Here is a 22,583-nt window from a genome sequence, read left to right on the forward strand (position 1 = left end):
TTTTGGATGATATGGTAACTCCTTTACTCCCTTTTTGGGTAGAATCAGAGAATAAAAATTATTAGAAAAGTTAAACTAAATTAGTGAGAATAAAATAAACAGAAAGTTAAGTTCTATAGAAAACATCTATCTCTAATTTGCAGAGGAATTTTATTTTGTACATTTCTAATATGAGTATTGTAGAGGAGATTATCATCAACTTAATCCTCAAAGAATTCAGGAAACACCTATTTTATGTTGTTGTTGCTTAGTAGAAAGAGATTCCAATGTGTTAATTATGGATGAAAAGAGACACAGACATACTGAAGGAAATGAAAATAATCTCAACAGAGTTTAAATCCACCCCTCCCCCCATAGAAAATGTCATGAAGTTGGCCTACAATTTCTGTTTTTTTCATTGTCCATCACATCTCATTCATGCCTGTGAGACTCTTGTTTGCTTTGGTTTGCTAGTCAAACAAATGTCAGCTGAGTTTATTTGAAAACTGGAATAAATTGCAGCACTTTAGGTCATTAACTGAAACCAGGCATTTTGTAACTGACAGTATATTCAGTGACTACAAATCTTAAAACAGGATTTGGTGTGTTCTTAGACCTGCTAATTTCTATCTTTGGAGTATGAAATGGAATGAAAAACAGAAAAGAGAGATATACTTATGTATCTTTAAAATATATTCATTTAAATATCTTTTAAGGCTTTTGGCATCATTCTGGAGTTGGCATAAAACACTGAATCTTGAAATGTTTAGTAACTTGATATTTGTAACTTGTGGGTTCCTTTTTATGGAAAGTATCTTATGTTTCCTCCTGTAATACTCATAAAACCTATGCTTATATCAAACCATCCATGCATATAACTTATGTTTGGCTGTCCAAACTGCTTGGAACTCACAAGAGTCTCCATTCTTGATCTAAAAGATCAAGCCCCCAGTTTGAAAGAAATTATTCTAAAGGAAGGAGTTTTTGTTTTTAAAATGTCTTCTCAGACAGACATGTAGATCAATGGAACAGAATAGAGAACTAAGAAAAACTAACCCAAGTACAGCTAACTGATTTTTGACAAAGGTGAAGGAAGAATTGTCTTTTCAACAAATGGTAATGGAACAATTAGAGATCTACATATAGGTAAAAAATATTAACTTCAATCTAAACTTCACAGTGTATACAAAAATTAATTCCAAATTAATCATAAATCTAAATGTAAAACATAAAGCTATACAGATGTTAGAGAAAACATAAGAGAAAATCTTCAGGACCTAGGGCTAGAAGATGAGTTTTTAGGCATGATACCAAAAACACAATCTTTTGAATAAAAGAAGAAAAGAAAATATTCTTAAATTGGACTTCACCAGAATTAAAAACTTTTTGCTGTGAAAAATCCTGTTAGAGGATGAAGACAAACTACAGACAGGGAGAAAATATTTGGAAACCATATATTTGACAAAAATATTATATCTAGAATATGTAAAGCACTCTAAATGTTCAACAGTATGAAAACAAATCAAGTGGAAAAATGGGCAAGAAAACAGGCCTTTCAAAGAAGAGATACACATGGCACATAAACACATAAAATGGTGTTCAACATCATTAGTCATTAGAGAAATGTAAATTAAAACCACTATGAGATACCACTGCACACCTAATAGAATAACTAAAGTAAAAAAAAAAGTCATAATAGCAAATGCTGGTGAAGATATAGAGACACTGGATCTCTCAGCTATTGCTGGTGTGAATGTAAAATGGTAGCACTGCTCTAGAAAACAGTTTGATCGTTTCTTATAAAACTAAGCATGCATTAGTAAATATGACTCAGCAATCACAGTCTTGGGCATTTATCCTAGAGAAATGAAAACTTATGTTCACACAAAACCTCTACATGAATGTTCATAGCAGCTTCATTTGTAATTGCAAAAACCTATAAACAACTCAAATATCCTTCAGTGGGTGAATGGTTAAATAAACCTTGGTACATCCATACAGTGGAATACTTTTCAGCAATAAAAAGGAACAAACTATTGATATATACAACAACTTGGATGGATCTCAAGGGCATTGTGTTTTAGTGAAAAAAATGTCTATCTCAAAAAGTTGCAAACTATATGATTCTATTTACATAACATCCTCAAAATGACAAAACTATAGTGATGAAGAACAGATTAATGATTACCAGGGGAAAGAAACAGGGTGAAGATTGGGAATATAAAGGAAGCTCATTTGTGGTGATGGAACAGTTTTGTATCTTGATTATGGTGGTGGTTTTTACACACACACAAACACACGTACACCCCCCCTCCCCATATCTTCTCAAGATTCTTAATCTAAATATTCCCTTGCAAAGGAACCAAGATAAAATGATGTAGATGCTTCGTTACTTATTTAATTATTTTCACTGTTATCTGGAAGTAAAATTTAACTATAAATTCCCTTGGAAGAAGGGGTTGGATCATTTTGCATAGATCAAGAAGCCCATGGATATTTAAAAATGAATTTATTATTAGCGTTATTACAACTTACAAACAATATTATTGTATGGGTCAGTCTATAGATTTATACTTAAGTAATTAAGAAACAATATGGTTTTTTTAGTAATGTATCAACACTCTTTTCAGGATTTCTTGAGTGAAAATTTTAAATACAACATTTTAGTAGCAATTCTATATAGAAAGATGACAGAAAGTACCAGAGCTCCAGAAATGAGAAATCTATAGTCCACCAAACAGAATTACACCCTTTTATGACCCTAATTCTTTTTTTTTTAGACGTATTTTTTAAAAATATTTATTTATTTATTTATTTATGGCTGTGTTGGGTCTTTGTTTCTGTGCGAGGGCTTTCTCTAGTTGCGGCAAGTGGGGGCCACTCTTCATCGCGGTGCGCGGGCCTCTCACTATCGCAGCCTCTCTTGTTGCGGAGCACAGGCTCCAGACGCGCATGCTCAGTAGTTGTGGCTCACGGGCCCAGTTGCTCCGCGGCATGTGGGATCTTCCCAGACCAGGGCTCGAACCCGTGTCCTCTGCATTGGCAGGCAGATTCTCAACCACTGCGCCACCCGGGAAGCCCCCTAATTCTTCTTTACTGCACAACAGACTGGAAACTAGATTTCAAATCTAACAAGGTTCTTCAGTCAAAATAACACCAGCATAAGTGACGCTGTAAAGACTCCCTTCTTTTATTCTTTTTGTCTGAAAAACCACGTCATATGTGAGTAGTATATAAGGTGACAAAAGATTTAATAAAAGTTGTGTCCACTCTCTTGGTACACCTTCTGTGGATAACATAAGACGAGAGGGAGAGAACACAGAACATTTTTCAACTTGAGATTTGTTCCAGACAAGAACGAAAATTAAATGTTAAATCCGTTTTCACTATAGGCTTTAGCGTAAGATATCTGAGCTAAAAAAGTCCATAAATCCAACTGAAGTAATTGTATTATGGTAGAAAATGGGCACAGACTCTGGAGAAAAACAAGAACAGTTAGAGTGGATCTGGTTTGACTAGGTTAGTGACTAGGTGATCTTGGACAAGTTTTGAATGTGTTGAATTTGTCTCATCATTTTACAGATGAGAAAACTGTGGCCCAGAGAAGTTGAAAGACTTTCCCTTGGTCACACAGCAATTTAGATACAGAGTAGGGCCCAAAACCTAGATTTCTTTTTATTCCCAACTAGTCCAATGCACTTTCCACAGTACTATCCCATTTCAAAATGTCCGTCAAGAGGTTGATCCTTGGAGATATTGACATTCACAATGTGACCATGGCCTTACTTTTATACCTGACAAGAAATACTAGATTATTATATTTATCAAAAGTATATTCACTCTCACCATTAATTCTAATTAGGAACTTGATGCTGGTATGAATTGCTAAAATTTTTTTGTATCAGTTAGGATAGGCTAAATTATGCTAGAAGAAATATCCTGTAATTTCAAAAGCTTAAAATCACAAAGGTTTATTTATGGTTCATGATACATGTCCATCCTGAATCAGTGGAGGCTTGCACCACTGCACTAGTCGTTACTCAGAGACTCTGGATGATAGAACCGCCTACATCTTGAACATAGCTGGTGGCCACAGAGGGAAAAAGAGCTCCAGAGGGTCTCACCCTAGCAATGAAAAACTCCAGTCTGGAAGTGGCACAGATAATTTCTGCTCACAATTCTTTGTCAACAGTGGCCTCACCCAGTTAAAAGAAAGCCAGGTAGTGATATCCTACTCTTTACTAAGAAGAGAGGGAGAACTAGTTATAGTTGGTGAGCAGTATTAATGACCATCCCATGATCTGTGATGCATTATGGCCCTGTAAAGGGCTGAAAATCGTTAAGATTCACTAAAATGAAAAAAATTCCCAACTGCGTAGACAAAAATACTCTATAAAATTGTCACCATTTGAAGAGACACTGTCAGTGATTGGTGCTTAAATATAAGTTTTTTCAACCTTCAAGCATTCTCTAAACTTATGATAGGCATAAATATATGCCTGTAAATTTTTGGCAGGCATAACTGTTCTTCCCTATTAGTTTCCTTTTTACTTCCTGATGTTTTCGTCCTTGAACTCTGAGGACAGATCCATAGCTGTCTTTATCTTTCTTGGAACTCTACACACTAATCTTTCTGACTAGCCCTTTTGGTTAGTTTTTTTAGCTGGCCGATATACTGGTTCTTAACTATACAAGATATCCTCTGTTGGAGTTGGAGTTGGGTCATTTGATTACACAAAACAGTAATAAAATATCATATAGAGAGGAAGTTTGAGTGATATTGCATGGAGAGAGGAAGTTAGCGCAAAAGTGACAAGGAGAGAAAAAATGAGGAAAATGGTGGGGGATGGAGAGAGGAGAGGCATTTAGGCTAGGCTTCATTAGAAATGGTGGAATTAATTTGGTTATCTACTAAGATTAAAAAGCAAGTCCCTAAAAGAATAAGAGATTTAGTGCTAGTGCCAGAGCAGTAAAATCATTGATTTCTCTTTATCCCTTCCAGTTATCTTAGTGAGAAACAATCTCAGATATTACTACTCATTTCACTCCAAGAAGGCAGTGGTCTCCCATTTGGCACCGTGTTATCAAGGTTCTTCTCCTATTCTCTGGCCCTGGCAGGAACACTCAGGGAATGGGGGCTGAGCTCAGTTCTCATAAATTTAGTCCCTAGGAAGTGACTACAATCACTAGATTTCATTCAAACAGGCCTAATAAGTATTTTTCCTACAGAATAGTCCCCAAATTATACTAGCTTCCCTAACAATCAAAGGGCAAAATTGTCAAGAGATTCAAATATTGTTTTAAGACCTCCCACTAAAAGAAAAATGAGTACTGTTTCATTTTCTTTTGCATTTTTTCAACCACCGTTATCTTTCCATGCAGTATACTCTCTTTATTAGTTCTACAACAGATTCCCTGTGACCACTGACTAAACATTTATATTAATGTATTTTTTCAGTGCTAGAAAGATTAATTTAAAAAACTGAGTTTTTCTTTGTTTTAAGCATATCTTTCAATGACAAAAAGAATGTTTGTTAAATGGAATTAAAATGAAATAAACCAGATGACTTGGGCTGGCTTTTACTTACTTCTGAAATCCTTGAAACCAAGAAGTAATGTGAATAGCTTTATACTTCTACCTTTTATTGTTGGGATAAAGGTTCATTCATCTACAATGTAATATTCAATGTGCTGATAATAATATTTATTTGTAACTTGGGAAAAAATCAAAATTAGGTAATTTAATGCCTGAAGGGAGATCTCTTAAAGTGAATGCAATGCATGTTTTATGGAAATATTTGTGCCATAAATATCAGTGTCTTTATGGTAGTAAAATCATTTGTTTTATACTTATGGCTAAAATTCACCCCCCTTTCTTTTTTTTTTTCATCTTGGAATGGCCCTCTTTTAATGTGCTTTGTTTTAAGAATAATTTTATAGCAGGGTAATGGTGAAATAAAAACGTGTTACAAATTTTAAAAAAATTATAGTAATATTTATTTGTATAGGTGGTTGAAGTTTGAAGAAGATGTGGAAGATGGAGGGGAAAGGTGGAGCAAGCCTTATGTGGCCACTCTTTCACTGCACAGCTTGTTTGAGTTGAGAAGTTGTATTCTGAATGGAACTGTGTTGCTGGACATGCATGCCAACACTTTAGAAGAAATCGCAGGTACATCCTTTTATTCTCCTTCGTCTATTTCACACTTGTGGGTACAGCTGATTTTTGTTATTCCCTTTTTCTTATAATTCTATACACGTGTGACTTGTAGGAAATTAATTCTCATGATCAGTGTATGAGACCTCAAAAATAACTGTTTTACCACCTCATTTAAGATAAAAGAAGTTGAATCTCAAAGAAATATGGTCTAACATGCCAGTGGCAAGTCTAGAACAAGAATCTATATACCTTGGTTTCCATTTAGCATATACTGTTTTTCACCATCATATGTAATTAGACTGTCACCATTAGAAAATTGAAGGAAAAATCCATAAAACTAGAGACTGATTTTTTTTTCAATATTCAAATACATGAAATAACCAAATGAAAAAGTTTCAGTAATTAGGAAAAATGTTAGCTTAGAATAGAACAGAAAGGTATGACCATTTATTTTAAACTGAATTAAAAATCTTGAATTCCAGAGGAGGCCAAGTGATTCAGTTTAGATTAGTTTGTATTTGAATACTATGGCTTGCCTCTGGGATGAATGATTTGTACTAGAAGTCTATTATGGCTATATCACACAAGCAGTTATATTTAGGAAGCATCTTACTGTTACTCTGGAAATAAAAGCAAAGAACTCCTATATCTTTTCAGCTGGAAGACAAACACATTTTAGTAAAAACAAAATAATACAAAAAAACACAGAAATGAGTTTTGAAAGGGTATAAACGAAATGGTTAATGGAGGTTTTTAAAAATAAAAGCAAAGCTAGGACTCAGGCAGTTTTAAAAATTCCTAGTTTGGAAAAAAATAAAAGCAGTTCCATGTGGAATTTATTTGTGGAGCAGAAAGACTTCAGAGAGACTTCAGTGTCTTAATTATATTGTAGAGATGGGAAAAGAACCCAAAACACTCTGTGTGTTTCTGGATCACATAAACGAGAAAATATTGTATTAGAAAAATAATGTATCTAATTTAATCTTCAGAATAACCTCATAAAGTAAGTGCATTCCCATATTTCAATAAGAAAATAGAAATTCTGAAACTTTCATGGTTCAAGTTCCATTTAAGGGCCTCTGACTTTAAGCTCCATGTTCCTTCTATTACACTACAACTACTGTCTGAAGAAAGAGATGGCTTGAAATGGTTGTTGTTAATTCCTTTAAAATTATTTATTTGGTTGTTGGTGCTGATAGGCATACACACATTGCAATATGTGTGAAAAAAAAGTAAACATGGAGAGATATTTTGGCTCACAATATTAAGCACAAACAAAAATACACACACACAAAAAACAGGAAAGATGAGCTTTCCTCCCCTCAGTTTCATACAACACCTATAAAGAGACTACACTTTAAAATACAGAACTAGAGCCTAAACGACGATATAAAGTTAAATACAGTATACTTTTTGGAAGAACACAGTTTACAGTAACAGGTCACACTAAATCAAGACTTAAGGAAATGATTAACATGGAAATTAGCAAACTTCCTGAGAACGCTGTTATAGTAGCCATCCAATTCAATTTCCTAGCTTTACATTATGGGGTATTGCTGATACCCAATAAAAATTTTTATGTTTTAATTATGAATGAAATGGCTGGGTTTTTCCTAGTACTTTGCAGTTTAGGAAGCTCTTTTTAGTAATTCTACAACTATCTTTTTGATACTCAACACAAACTTGGGGCTTAGTATTATTATTGTTATCCTTCATAAATAAAGTGACTCAGAAGGTTAAAGGTCTTGCCCAAAGTAAGGAGTTTATTTCTGCTACTTATGTCAGTGATGGCATTACCTTTGAAAATGGATTAATTCAAATGAGTTTTGGATTGGCTGTATGTAATGAAGCTGTCAATTTCCTCAACCAGGCAAAATTAGCCTCAGAAAATTCTCTTCATAGTTTTACCAGGCTTTAAATTTCTTAAAACATGTAATTTCTAATGCTTTCTTTAGGAATTTATTTCTACCAGGAAATATTCTCCTGTTATAATTTGACTAAAACTCTGTTGTTTATCACCTTAGCTTTGTTTTGTTGTCTAAACTTATGCTTCCTTTCCCTAAACCTGCCCTCTTTCCCAAGCTCAACTCTGTAGAATATGTAAAGGTTGTTAGCTCTGTTGAATCTAGCTTTTTAAAGCAAATTACATTTTCTAAGTCTATTCTTACAAATGAAAGTAGTTCAGTGGAAGTCTCAATATCCCAAATAGCTTTTTAGTATTCTTTCTTCTCTTCTAATTAGTCTGTATTTTTCTGCCTCCAAAGTAGACCAACTTTTTTAATGTCCCATTTTCAGTGTACAACAGTGTAAACTGCCATTCAGAAAAGGTCAGTAGTTTAAAGTTAACACCACGTAGAAAAATAGGATTACAAGTACCTGTGTTGATCGTTATTTCCTTAGGTTCCTTTTCAATCATTAATGAGAAGAGATTCTCTCTCTTTGAGTAATTTTAATTTAGTGTATTTAATCCAAAGATATTTATTTCTGCCCTCAATAAAATCTCATTAATACATTTTCTCTGATAGCTTGTAATTATTTTCTTATTGTTTACTTATTGATATTTTTACTTTGTGACAATTTAGCTGTATTACTAAGTGTGTAGTAAACGTTTTACATTTTGAAGACTTCTAACTGTGTATTTTCACATCCATTACTATATTTAATTATCACAGAAGCCTTATGAGGTAGGGAGGAGACTATTTCCTCCATTTTATAAACAGATAAATAGAAAGTGATACATTACAGGTAACACTTGCAGAGATGGCAATAATTTCTTTTGATTAATCTATAATCATAAATTCTGTTTTATTCTCTTTCATGGTAATTTGGGACTATAGTGATTAACTTTAAGATTTGGAACTTTTTCTTCACCTCTTATTTATCATACTTTTCTATATGTTAGGCAGTTGCTAATGTATTAGTCACTAGTTTCTGTTTTGCAAAAACTAGATATAATAGTTTATCTTTAAGGGCTCTAAGCCCTAGTACTTTGCAAATGCACAGGCTCTGCAGCTTAATGTTTTCTAGACATTTCCTAGTAGAGGAATATGACCCAGATATTGTTTTAGAATGGTCAAGGATTTTTATATCAATGTTCTGATATGTTTTTAATAGACTCTTAAATAATTCTTTAAAGAGATTTTTGTAGACTTAGCAGGAGAAAATCCCACTTGTATCTGGCAGGTCTGTCAAGAATTTCTGGTGTAATTAAAGTAGGATTTTCTTTTGGATAAAGTTAATTTAAAAGTGTCTATTTCCCAATGCTTTAAGGAACTCAATAAATTTAAACTTCTTCCTTCAAAATATTACTTAACTTTTCAAATCCAAAATTCTCCAGATATATTTTCTTATCCTGATTTATTCTGATATGGAGATTAATTGTATTAAAAATGCTTCTCAATTATATTCATATAAATTATAGGAAATTTTACAGTTTATGTTAATCTCTTTTAAATTCAGCACTGTAAAGATTAATAATGGAAATATTAAAGTAGTATGTCTACTTTAACCTATTGCTGTCAATGAGGGTAAGATATTAAAACCAAACCAAAGTTAGTACCATGGACAGATTAGCAATCATAGTTCTCAACTCATTAAAACAACTCTTGTTGTTTAAAATCTTTCATCAAAGGAAAAATCCATAGTTTGCTCCACTGAATATACTCTGCAGATTTGGGAGTATGTTAATAGCCATATATATATTTTATAATGCCTGTGCTATTACCATCCTTGGTCTGGAAAGTAAGTTTTCTTATGGTAGTTTACATTTTTATTACATACACTCCTGTTAGTAGTGTCAACCAAACTGTAAAATTTAGAACCCCCTATTGCCCACTTCTCCCCCAGCATCTTTGAAGACAATGGATTTTTAAGACAAAGCAATTATATGATCATCTTTAAAGAGGCAGAGATTTATATAGAGTCTGTAAAATCTCATGGTCTCTAGAGGCTTTCATTCAATAGTCAAAATGATAAAATAATTGCCTGATTAGGATGAAAAGTATTTTTTCACTTTCTGAGGTTTTTCTACACAAATGCTGCTAGTTTTTCTGGAGCCTGTTTAGTGCTAGAAGACTGTGACCGATTTATCCCTTTTCTTCTTGCTTCTTCTCTTATCATCCAGATCCTGGCATTGAGCTTTGGCAGGCTGGACTGTATTATTGAGGCATCATAGCCTGCTGAGATTGTTGGTCTTGACTCTGGGCCTAAAGCCATTATGGCCCATTATCCTTTCTTACTTTTCAAGGTTAATACTAATATATATCACAGTGGTGAAGAGAACAATGCAAATGATTAGTGAATCACACTGCCTTTGATACTTAAATTTCACCTTAGCATAAGTTATATTCTTAAGCAAGTTGATTAACTTTTCCAATTCATTAAGACATTGCTTGGTGATGTTATACCTTAAAGGAGTTTACTATGTATTTCTGTGACTAATAAGCAGATAAGTGTTCTTTTCTATTTACTTTATCTTGTGTAACTGTTTTATATAAAGACCTTATCTCTGAAAAACTCTGAAACTAGTGACTTATTTTTTGTAGTGCTTAGGCCTGGAAAGACTGTGCTTTGATAAGAATGAAAAACTGTAACCATGTGCATGTTTTATTACATGATTAATTTTTATTCTGATTAGAATATTGAACTGGGGATACATATCATGGCTTACAGATGAAACTGCTGTATGATGATATCCTTTTGGTGTCTGAATAATCTACTTTACAACTCCTATTATGAAGTATATAATGCATATTTTATATACATTTTTCCATCTTAGCAAAGTTGCAGTGTAAAGTCATGTATGTTGACAATTTATCATTTCCTTTATTTCAAATTAATCCAAGGGTTTTATAACTACTGATCTCCAAAAAACTGAGGTATAAGTTTAAATATTCTATACTATCATACATTTTCAGAACTGGAAGAGACTTTGGAGGTAATTATAGTGGACATTATGGCTGATTCCCAGACATGCATTCTACCTCTTTCCATTGTAAACAGCCAAGTGACAGAGCAAAGTTGGCAAATTATGCTCTATGTGCAAATATGGCCACTGCCTGATTTTGTTAGGCATGTGAGCTAAGAATGGTTATTACATTTTACATGACTGAAACATAATAAAAAGAAAATCAATATTTTGCAACATGAAAATTATATGAAATTCAAATTTTAGTATCCATAAAAATGTTTTATTGAAACACAATTATGGTAATTTGTGTACGTGTTGTCTATGGCTACTTTCACGCTATCAAAATGGAGTTGAGTAGTTGTGACAGAGATTGTATGGCCTGCACAGCCTAAAGTATTTATTATCTGGCCCATTACAGAAAAAGTTTGTCTACCTCTGGTTTAGGGAAATGACTCCACAGTGAAGGGCAGTTCTTGATTAGTCTAAGCCAACTGGGGATCCCATCTTCTTTGTCAGTGATTGGCTCAGCATAGACAGGACTATGTCAATTGAGCTTAGAATTGTTCCTGGGTAGGGGGAAAAGGACTTTCCTTTTAAGAAAAAGTCACAAAAAGGCAAAGAATCTCTGATATGAACAAAGATGTGTATCTCCTTGTTGCTGCTGGCAGCCCCCTTATGACCATAAGGAAAATAGCCTGAGGTTAAAGCTCACACCTCGAGGAGGCGGAAGCTGACAAAATCACAGAGAAATGGAGTTAAATCCAACCTAACTTTGAGTTTTCTGTTATGTAAGCCAGTGAAATTTATTGTTTTAGATAGTTTGATTTGGGTTTTCTGTTATTGATAAATCCAACTTTGCCTCTGCTTGATATACTATTATAAAATACAGATAAATGATTTAAAACCAGCAAAAAATTTAAACCATGAGCCCATAACCTACTTAAAGGAAATTGCAAAGAAAATCTTGTACTGGGAAGTATTTACTGAGGGCCTCAATATTCCAATCAGTGCATTAGGTGCCTTATGTCCTGGCAACAATGCTGTTATGAGGTAGCTATTACCTCTGTCTTAGAAATAAGGACACTGCGATTATTCGACTTTACAAGGCCACACGGCTGGAATGTGGGACAGTGATCCAAGTCTGCTTCCCCAGTCATTTCCTTTTCGCACTGAAGGAAAACATTGTTTGGAAAGGAGGATTCTGCTAATTTTCAAGTCTTCAGTGTACTCAGCGGGGCAGCGGGAGGCAATGCGTTGTACTCTGCTTTACATAAGGAGTTAGCACCTCAGAAAATCAAATACAGTTAATAGTTGATCATATGAAAGCAGATTAATTACACTGAGGTTTATTGAGGTGATCTTTGTATTACCAAGACCTCATCTACTCATTTTGTAGGCATTTCTGACACACATGGTAAATATCAATCTGCTTAGTTACAGCCTTCTGAAATCTCACCTTTTATTCTTTGCTTTATGGGTATAGAAGGTTTTCTAAAATATAAACACATTATCAAGGAAGGTTTGAGAGGACTGACTTTATATTAATGTGAAAGAATTGTTTACTCTCCAAATGCAACCAGCTAGGTAGTTGCCTAAGCCTCCTTGCCTCAGATTTTAACCGATGGACTTAAGGAAGAAACATGGAAATTATTCTCTACTAGAAAAAGGGAGGAAAACCATATTAAAATATATGTATGAGACTTTTTAATTTTAAACATGCTAATTATATTTATATTACTCCTGATACTATTCCCTCTCGTCAGTGTGAATAATGGAGAACATAAAGCACTTTGTTCTCGATACAACTATTCCTGTTTGAAAAATAAAACTCCATAAGATCATTACATATTTAAAAATGAATGGTTTATTTTCCCAAATCTTTCTTGTGTAGCATTTCTACAAAGAAAGACAAACTTCTGTTTCTAAGACCATACTTGGAGATTTTTTAAAGGAATTCATTCCTATTTTAAGAGGAATAATATTATCTAGGGTATGCATATTTGGACTCAGTGGTTCACTACTGGAACATTACAGGAAAGCTGTGCTCATTTTCTTTCTGCCTTCGCTCTTCAGATATGGTCCTTGATCAACAAGTGAGCTCAGGTCAGCTCAATGATGATGTACGCCACAGGGTCCATGAGGCACTGATGAAACAGCACCACCACCAGAATCAGAAAAAACTCACCAATAGGATTCCCATTGTTCGTTCCTTTGCTGATATTGGCAAGAAACAATCAGAACCAAATTCCATGGATAAAAATGGTAAATATTTCTTTATTGTACTCTTATCGTTTATTATAGTTGTCTGAAATATCAAAGTCCTTTAAAATATGTCTTACTTGAAAATGATCTATTGAAATTCAGATTGTTGTGGTAGAATTGTTTCTTTTCATATTCATGTATTGTTTTATTAGCAGGCATCAAATTGTAGAAATTTTATTAACAAAGATTTAAAGTTTCCTGAAAGGCTCATGAAAGAATGCAAGGGACATTTTATCTAATAAGAAGTTATACACTCAAATGTAGCAAACATAAACTGAGTGTCAATTGCATCACAAATAAGGCCCTAGTCTTCGTCTCATAGCTTGAGAACGTAATGCAATGCTTTGACGTAAGGTCTTTTAGTTAAAATGAATAATGATCAACATTTAGTGATTGTGGAAAAAAAGATATTGGCTTCATGTTGCTCATGGTCAACAAATCCCTTTCTAGATTACAGTTGAAAAGAGCAGCTAGTGCATTACTTGTGTCTCTACATATATTAGGCCTGATTTCTAGTTCATGGGCTCATTGCTCTTTGCAGTACTACATCATCAATGTCCATGGAGCCACCGCACTTACCATCTTGGCTCACCAACATAGATGAGCCATTATCATTTGATAGTAAACAACCATTGATAGGAATTGATAGAAAACAACCATTGTTTTCTAGCAGTCATTCATGACTTACTTCTTGGCAATCATGAAGCAAAAGCAGTGTTTCTGATTGTCTTATCCTTTCTTCTGTATTTTGTTCTCTCTTTGCATCCATTTGACCCTTCATCTTTTACATTAAGGAAGTTGCTTAGAAATCTCTTATCATTCATCCTTTCCATCAGTCTTGTGAAGGAAAATGAAGTTACCATGAGGATGATATGAATTGGTTATACTTCCACTAGCTATAAAAGTTCCCAGTTTTAAAGGATAAAAATTAATGAAAAGTAATTTCAAATGTTTTACTAGAAAGACTCCGATTTCCACAAATAGACTAAGCATGTATATTGACAGCATGGACTTTATGTAATTTCACTCCTATTTTCAAAAGCTTCAGAGATGCTTTATATACAAATGCATGAAAATGAGGTTTTTTTCAGATTCTGCTTTATATGGGAATTTTTACCAGTTTTCATACTACTGAATCCAATATACACAAGTAGAAGAAATACTTTAATAAATCAATAAAGATGGTTAGATGTACTGTTGTCTCAGAACACAGAACTAGTTCTAAATGGCAAAATAATTTTTGAAATACTCATTTGATTTTTTTAAAAACCCTTCAATGGCTGAATGTGTAAATCGTTGTTATATTGAAGACTCTGTAGTTGTGCATATATTAAGTTCAATAAAAGTGTTATGAGTGCTTTATGGTATATAACAACTTGTATTTGTAGATCCCACTGGATATTTTGAGGATTTATAACTTGCTTTGAATTACATCATATATTTAAAATATATTCATATTCTAAATCACAATTTGCTTTAAAATATGTTATATATGAAAATGATAAAATGAAGCTTTTATATTCTGAAACTTATTATAAATATATTACTTTTATTATGCTTACAATACTAGCATTTATTTGATATGATGATATTAAGAAAACAGATTAAGATATTTACTAAGTTTGACTATGAACTTATGTCTACGTGATTCTAAAGACCTTATTAAAATATTCTCATTAACTAAATCTCTATGAATGCAAGCACATTTTATAAAAATAAACTTCTGCCTTTATTTCATTACCTTTACTGGAAATCAGACCATAAAATATATGTCTATGAGAATGTTATGTGTTTATTCAAATATGCAAGGATTTTGGGTTGTGAACTAGCTGTATATCTCAAATTTCACTGGGGATAACGTTTACTATCAAATGATTTTATTGCATTATGTTTTTGGAGGGAAGAGGGTACTGAATTCACTAGATGAATTATTTTTTGTAATGTCATGTAGACCTGGACACACTGCTTGTTACAGCTCTAAACTTTTGTTAAACATAGGAAGAGGTGACAGAATTATAGCTTTAAATCGTAAATTCCACATATAGATACATATAGATACAGAGTTTTTCTGAGAGCCTACTTTTTGTCTTATTCAGGCAATTGCTTAGTTTTTCTGAAAACTAGAATATGAGTAGTTCTGAAGTGATTCTGTCACCATCTGTACAATCAGCCTTTATCTGAACACATACAGATCCTTTTGAGGCATACATTAGGGTAATAAAAACTTGGAAACATTTCTAATAAGATTCATATATCCAATTAAGTATTGTTGTAGAGTATGCTGTCAGAAGTGGTTTCCTAAGCCTAGGCTTATAATACCTCCTTGTGACTCTGTTTTGCTTCCTCACACACTTTGCATAATTATGTGTGTTAAGAATTCTGAAAATGTGAATAGACTTCACCAATTTAGAAATAAATCTCCTATCCAGAAGTGAAAAGAAGTGTGAAAGACCTTTATTACTAAGGTTCTCAATCTACTTATGAACTCTAACAACTGATAAACTCTAGATAAACAAAAATCAAAATTCATAGCTGTAAATATAGATTTGACATTCTGCTTCAAAATATGCAGTAGAGATTTAATTTTTTTGTGCAGTAGTACAGAGAGATACAGAAGGATTTCAATACATCCAAAATGGTAAAAATAATATTCTCATTATTAAAAAAAAAACTCTTCAGTAGAGTATATCAGGCAAAAACTGACCTGTTTTTAAATTTAAGATTATAGACTAGGAATTAAATAGAGTATCTTCTAGAGACTTGAAAACAGAAAACATTTTCCTTGCCAAGCATAGGGATGGAAATAAGCCCCCTCCTGTTTAATATACCTTTACTTTAGAAATGAAACAATTGAAATTCCCTCAGAAAACAAACTGATGCTTATATACAGAACTCTAAAAGAGTCATATAGAATAAAGTTTCTAGTTCCTTAGTTGACCTGTTCCTTGAACATGCTACCTTGGTAGTAGTCCCAAGGGTTAAACATTCAGATATTTCAATCTGAAGACCAAATAGGGTTCTTTCCCATTTTATAGATTAGATTTACAAAACAGTAATTTTCTTGCTCCTCTCCTCCATCTGCACTATTTTGTTCATTACATTTTTAGTGATTTGTGATAATTTGTCAATCACTCCTCCGAATACGCTAACTTAACTATTTTGTATAATTTTTTTCTTGGTGTACTGCACATGCTCTTAAGGGCTAAGATGCCGGATGCTATGGTTTCACCAGGCATTTTTAATGCCGCCATGCTGTGTTTAACTTTCACGTTTCATTAAGCATCAAAACTGTGAGAATTAAGTGTCTGATTCTGATATCTCAATAAAAAGTGATAGTTATATTTGGCAAAGCAACAGCAAAAAAATAATAGAAAAATCATATCTTCTTTAACATTAGAACTCTGAAAAGGATGTTGTGGAAAGTACTTAAATATATCAAGAATATTTGAATGATTTCTTGAAACTAGAAGGACTTTCTAAAATAAAAATAAGACTTTTGTTTTTAATGATCTAGAAAGCAAGATATACCAGTATTTGTATTCATCATTTAGGTCATACATTCAATTGTATTCGAGACTTTGGCTTAAAAGTCTACTCTAAGATATTATTATACTTTTGATAACCTTTACATTAAAAAAAAATAACTTAGCACTCAGTTTCCTTAGGTGTAGGGTGTCTTCATTCCACTGTTTCCTTTACTAATAATTCTAACTCTATTTCTTTTCCTTCACATATCTTTTCTCTCACTTACTCTGAGTACTTTCCAGTTGTTCCTTTTATTTAGGATCTTAAAAGGAGTTACAGAGCAGAAGGTCTCTGACTTACTTTCAAAACTATAGGTTACTGGAGAACATTTAGATTTGGAAGGATGGGATGACTTGACTCTTTAGGCCTGCATAGATTTTAGCCCTTAAAGTAATATACACTTCTGTATTGTGAATGATTTTTATTTATGGCTTTTGAAAATCAGTATTATGGCTTTATAATTGCGTCTTTTTACAAATGCGGTACTTTTTAATTTTCAAATGTACAATGTTTTATGTGTGCTTAGATATTTATATGCTGTCTTATTTTTTAAATACTGTGGTCTCATAAATAAGATATCAAGAGTTTGAAAAGTATTCCTTACAATGTTTTATCTTGAAGAAAAAAAAGCTCAAATAATAATTCTTAGAATTGCTTGAAAGAAAACATTTAAAAACTCATGTAGATGATAGAATTAAGCATTATATAATAAAGGTGTTTTCCATTGTTCCAAAAAAAATCAGGATGACATTCTTGACACAGCTGGTGGGTCTGTTGAGAGACTGTATTGTTGCTACTGAGTTTTGGAATCTCAAGACTAAGTCTTAACAGCAAAAATATTTCTAGTATGATGTGTTTAAATTTGTTATTTCTTATCTTACATTAATTATTTCAGGCATACCAGTTTTTCTTCAACTTTAATTGTGTGCATACTTTCATGTTTTTGAAGTATAGGTCACCTAATCAACATTTTCTAGATATATAGCCTTTCTTTCTTCTTGTTTTCTATTCCCATGAAGAAATGTATTGTTACACATGTATGTAACTTTGTCATTCATTTTTATATTTCTTTATTTTGCTCTGTCTTGTGTCTGTCTCTAACAGGCTCATCTCATCTCTGTACCTCCCTCATCTCCTACCCTTTGGGTACTCTAAATGCGTTGAAGGTTTCTGAGGTAGTGTAAACCAGCTTGGTCTCTAGGTTAATAGTAATGTACCTCCATGTCTTCATCCCAGTTTCCTTCTATTACACATGATTTTCAGTGGATTAAGCAGTAGCAAATACTGATATACTTCAGTGGTATCTTCTTCTCCTATTGATTTGAATTTGGCTAAATAGAAATTTAAAAGCTGCTGTTTTATAATACTTATATATGTAATTTACTTAAAGAGGAAGAAAACTATAAGTAAGGACTTGAATTAATGTAATTTTAATACATTTTTTGAGAACATATTTATGGTTGTCTTTCAATACTGAGATGCTTTAATGATACTGACACTACTTAAAGTAGAAAACATAGTAATTCTGACATAGTCTCATGCTCTCCCCACAACTTTATGATGAGGGAAATGACTCTGCCAGTTTCGCAGTGGACTTGGTGAAAAATTTTTTGTGTAACAAGCGGAAAAGCAGAGCTTCCATTTTCTAGTTAGAGGTTGCTTGAATTACTCTCAGTTTTCTCCTGTGCTTGCCCAAATCTTTTATGATTTGCCTTGGAAAAGTACATGGCCTATAATAACTTTTTATCTAACTTATATATGAACCCTACATGGAGGTCCAGAGGAAAAAATGAATTCATGACTCAAAGGAAAATTAACTCAAGCAGTTGCTGATATGAATACTATATAATATGCACTTTAATTGATAAGATGTATAACAAATATTGGAATTTTGGATTTAAGATGGTGAACTCTTTGAGTTTAAAAGGTTGGAAAAATTAAAATATATGGTAAATATATAAGGATGATGTTAGGTTTCTCAAATGTTTACATTCAAATAGTCATGAACATGTCTCACTTAATAATAATAGTGTCCAATTTTCATTAGTTTTTGAATAATTTACCCTGAATATAATAAAGTTTTAAGTTAGTAAATGTCTCTTTTTGGATAATCATCTTAATGTCTCAAAGTTATTTAGTTATTAACAGATGTGATTAAAAATTGCAATGACATTTACTTATAGAATATATTAGTACGGACAGTGATGAGTGGGCATAGTGAAGGTAATATAAAGAAATAGGCAAAAATATGTATGTTCAAAAGCATTATGGCATATTTATTAGAAAAATTATCATAAAAAATAGCATTCATAAAACTTCCACACATATATGGAAATTCTAAATCCTAACTTTATACTATTTTGTCTTGGAGGGGGGAAAATCCTAGCAAATTCTTTGTTATCCTTTTAGGACACATATTCACTTTCTGGCTGAATGTAAAATCCTGTACCTGAAAATTGTCTTCTATGAACTAGTATTGTTTTAGATATCAATGAGAAAATAAGAGATGCCCTTTCAAAACCTAAATTTACTGATTCTTCTTATGTAATAGTATTTGAGTTAATGAAAGTCATTTTGAAATCTAAGCCCATCACCTTCTTCTGAAAGGTAGTGATAACTGGACTAAACTAAAGAAATCAGTGTTTAGACAGAAAAAGATTACAGTTGATAACAGAATTATAAAAAGTATTTAATTTAGGAAATTTCCAGTAGTTAGACTATAATTCATGCGCAGGCTTTAGATGGTTAGGTAGGTAGGTAGGTAGGTAGGTAGATGGAGCAAATAAAATTTTAAGCTTTGTTTAAAGCCTTCAAGTTTTTCAAAATAACCCAAACCAAACCTCTCAGTTTAATTTTTAAATAATAATACCTATGCATTTTTCAGGTTTTCAGTTACTGCCTTGAAAGTATACACATTTAATATGTGTTCTTTCATTTTAACAAATTAACATACACATTGAGAAGTAAGATTTGGAGTACTTTTTAAACTTTGATGAGATTAAATGTATTTAACTACTGATATTTACTAATATTTAACTATTATCTCTGAAATATAAGAGATATCAAACTTGTGGTTTATATTCCTATGTCATAGGCTGGTAGTTTTTATGCTTTTTTCCTGCATTAGCATACATTCTATGCACATACCTAGAATCTAGAACTAGCAGGGAAATTTCTGTCATCTTGTATATCTCCTGCTAGTTAAATACTCTCCACTAGGTCATTATCCATATCACTTAAAATAGTCATAGAAAATATTTTTCAAATCCCTTCCTGATTATCAACTTTATGAGGTAATATTTTGTAAAATTTCCAGAACAAGAATAGCATTGAACAATAAATCTCAAATATATTAATACTTACAAGAGGAAATACAAGTGCCAATGTTTTAAACATATCTCATGGGCTGAAGGTAATTTATGAAATATTCTGCTTTTAAAGTATATATGTGAAAACATAGGCTATCCAATTTCTTCAAATTTTAAGTTACAGCATATTTTCTATCCAATGAAATCTCTTCAAAGTTGATGAGTTTGTACTGGGTTGACTATTTTTGTATGTTTGCTGATTGAGTCAAATAATTGTTCTTCCATGTAGTTTTATATCACATGAAATAAGTTATTATAAGAAAGCAGATATATGTTTATTTAATTTAGCCATGCCTTGAATTTCACTGTTCAATTTTACAGAACATTCAGTAAATTTAGGTTTAAATATAGCTAATGTTCTAACTCATGAAAATATGGAGAAATGATGTGAAACTGGTGATTGAAGACATCTGTTAGTAGCACAAATGCATTATGTAAAAGGTTTTTTTAAAACTACAGTTATTATTTTGAGAATGATAAATTAAATGGCTGCTAATGAACAGTTCACAGTCATAGCTGCACGCTGCAGTTAGAAATGGGAGAATGAAAATAACTGATGCAGCTTAAGTCTGTCACTTCTCTAAAGTTAATATATTTTTTTTGGAATTCACTGTAATCAGAATTTGTGTTGCAATTATACTCCAATAAAGATGTTAAAAAAATTATAACTTTTATATACTTATAAAATTATACTTTATATTGTAAATTACAAATAAGATATAGATGTGTCACTTTAGAAATTTTTTAGGATTGTATTACTCTCAGATTTTTATGTTCTAAATCTATGTCATTTATAGAAGTGCTGTATCATGTAGGGTCAATGATCAATTCTACTGAACTGAACTCTTTCTCATAGTCTAGGGTAAGACACCTCCCCTATAGGTCACAAAAGAGAAGAATATCCTAAAAAAAAAAAAAAAGAATTTGTGTACATGGTTTAAGGTGAATTTGCTTTTAAAATCATTTGAAAAATCTTCACCAAATGTATTACTTTACTTTGTTTAGTGAAAGCAGTGAAATATTTAAATTTTAGAAGAATCTTAAGCCCATTACTCTCTGGCAATATAACAACTTTAAACCATAAAAAAATTGTACCTATTAATAAATGACCCCTGCCTGAGAGGCTTAATAGTTCAAAAAGCCAAATTATAGTGATATTTGAAAGTAAATTATCAGTGTTTTAAGTCACACTTAAATTCTAGTTAACAAAGAATAAGTGGATTTCAAGAGAATTTAAAGAATTTAAAGAAGAGGTATTTGTATATACACTAGCAGTTTAGAGAAATTCAGTAATTGGAGAAGATGAAACTAAAGGTAAACTTGGAATAAAGTTGGGATTTAGGCAAGTAGAGAGAAGAGCTAGGCAGAGAGAAGAGAAAATATTCCCATCTAAGACAGATGAGAATAAGAGCAGTATTTTTGAGTCACTGAGTTATGGTTATAAAATATGGTCAAGGCTTCGAAGCTGGGTTGTCATTACTTGTATCACAGTAAAAGTAACAAGTGAGGATGGAGAGAGTTTAGGGAAAAGAGAGATACATGTGAAATTAAGCAAGCATCGTTAATTTTTATAATTTAATTGCTAAATATGGACAGATTTCATATAAGTTGTGATTGAAAAGACTGTTTCATATTTAGTGAATAATGGAATGTAATTACCCTTGGTTAGCTGTTGTCACATTCTCAGCTGTCCACTTAACTAATATCATAATCTTTCTTATAATGGGGAAAAGACTACAAAATAATTAAGTTGCTGGTTAGTGTTAATGGAAAACAAATACAATTCAAATTTATTGATCTCTTGTCATGCAGACCAATATCAGTATGCTTACACAATTGAATAGTGAGAAGCATAATATCATATTCACAGTATTCGTAGTATGTGAGGTAAAGTTATTTCTAACTGAACCTCTCATATAGAAATCTCTAAAAGTTGTTGTCAAAGAATTTTTTCTCTTTGGTTTGTTTTTTCAGATGCAGTAGAAGCTATAAATATGCTATGTACTTTTCACATAAATATTCGCCCTTTAAAAAACAACATTACATTTAAAATTCTTCAGTCTGAGCTTAAATCATAATAGATGTCTATCTTGTCATATATACACATATGCATATACATATACATATATATCTCAATAGTTTTGGATAAAATTTAGAAATTACTGATGTTTCAGAACCATGATTAGATTAAAATCTTTTTGTAGATGTTCTTTCTTCATAAAGAATAAAGAGTCTTAATCTGAGAGTCTTAATCTGAGAATTAGTTTACATTTTCTTGACTGAATTCTCCCATTTCTATCTGTAACTGATAAATAAGAATATTTGTATTTATATATATCTATTTTTATTGACCCTTCATGCTTACTTCATTAAGAAACCTATG

At 32.2% G+C, this 22,583-nt stretch overlaps 1 protein-coding gene across 11 annotated transcripts in view; it reads left to right on the forward strand.

Annotated features, from left to right (window-relative positions):
* The window catches only part of SLC4A10 (solute carrier family 4 member 10), a 475,347-nt gene that overhangs the window by 337,531 nt on the left and 115,233 nt on the right, over positions 1-22,583 (forward strand). For all 11 annotated transcript variants that reach the window (XM_082464954.1, XM_082464953.1, XM_082464958.1 and 8 more), the window contains 2 exons: positions 5,988-6,148; positions 13,119-13,307. In XM_082464954.1, the coding sequence (XP_082321080.1) occupies positions 5,988-6,148; positions 13,119-13,307 (350 nt within the window). The remainder of the gene's footprint in view (positions 1-5,987; positions 6,149-13,118; positions 13,308-22,583) is intronic.

The sequence above is a fragment of the Balaenoptera physalus genome (assembly GCF_965194825.1).
Source record: "Balaenoptera physalus genome assembly, chromosome: 6".
NCBI classification, from domain to species: domain Eukaryota; kingdom Metazoa; phylum Chordata; class Mammalia; order Artiodactyla; family Balaenopteridae; genus Balaenoptera; species Balaenoptera physalus.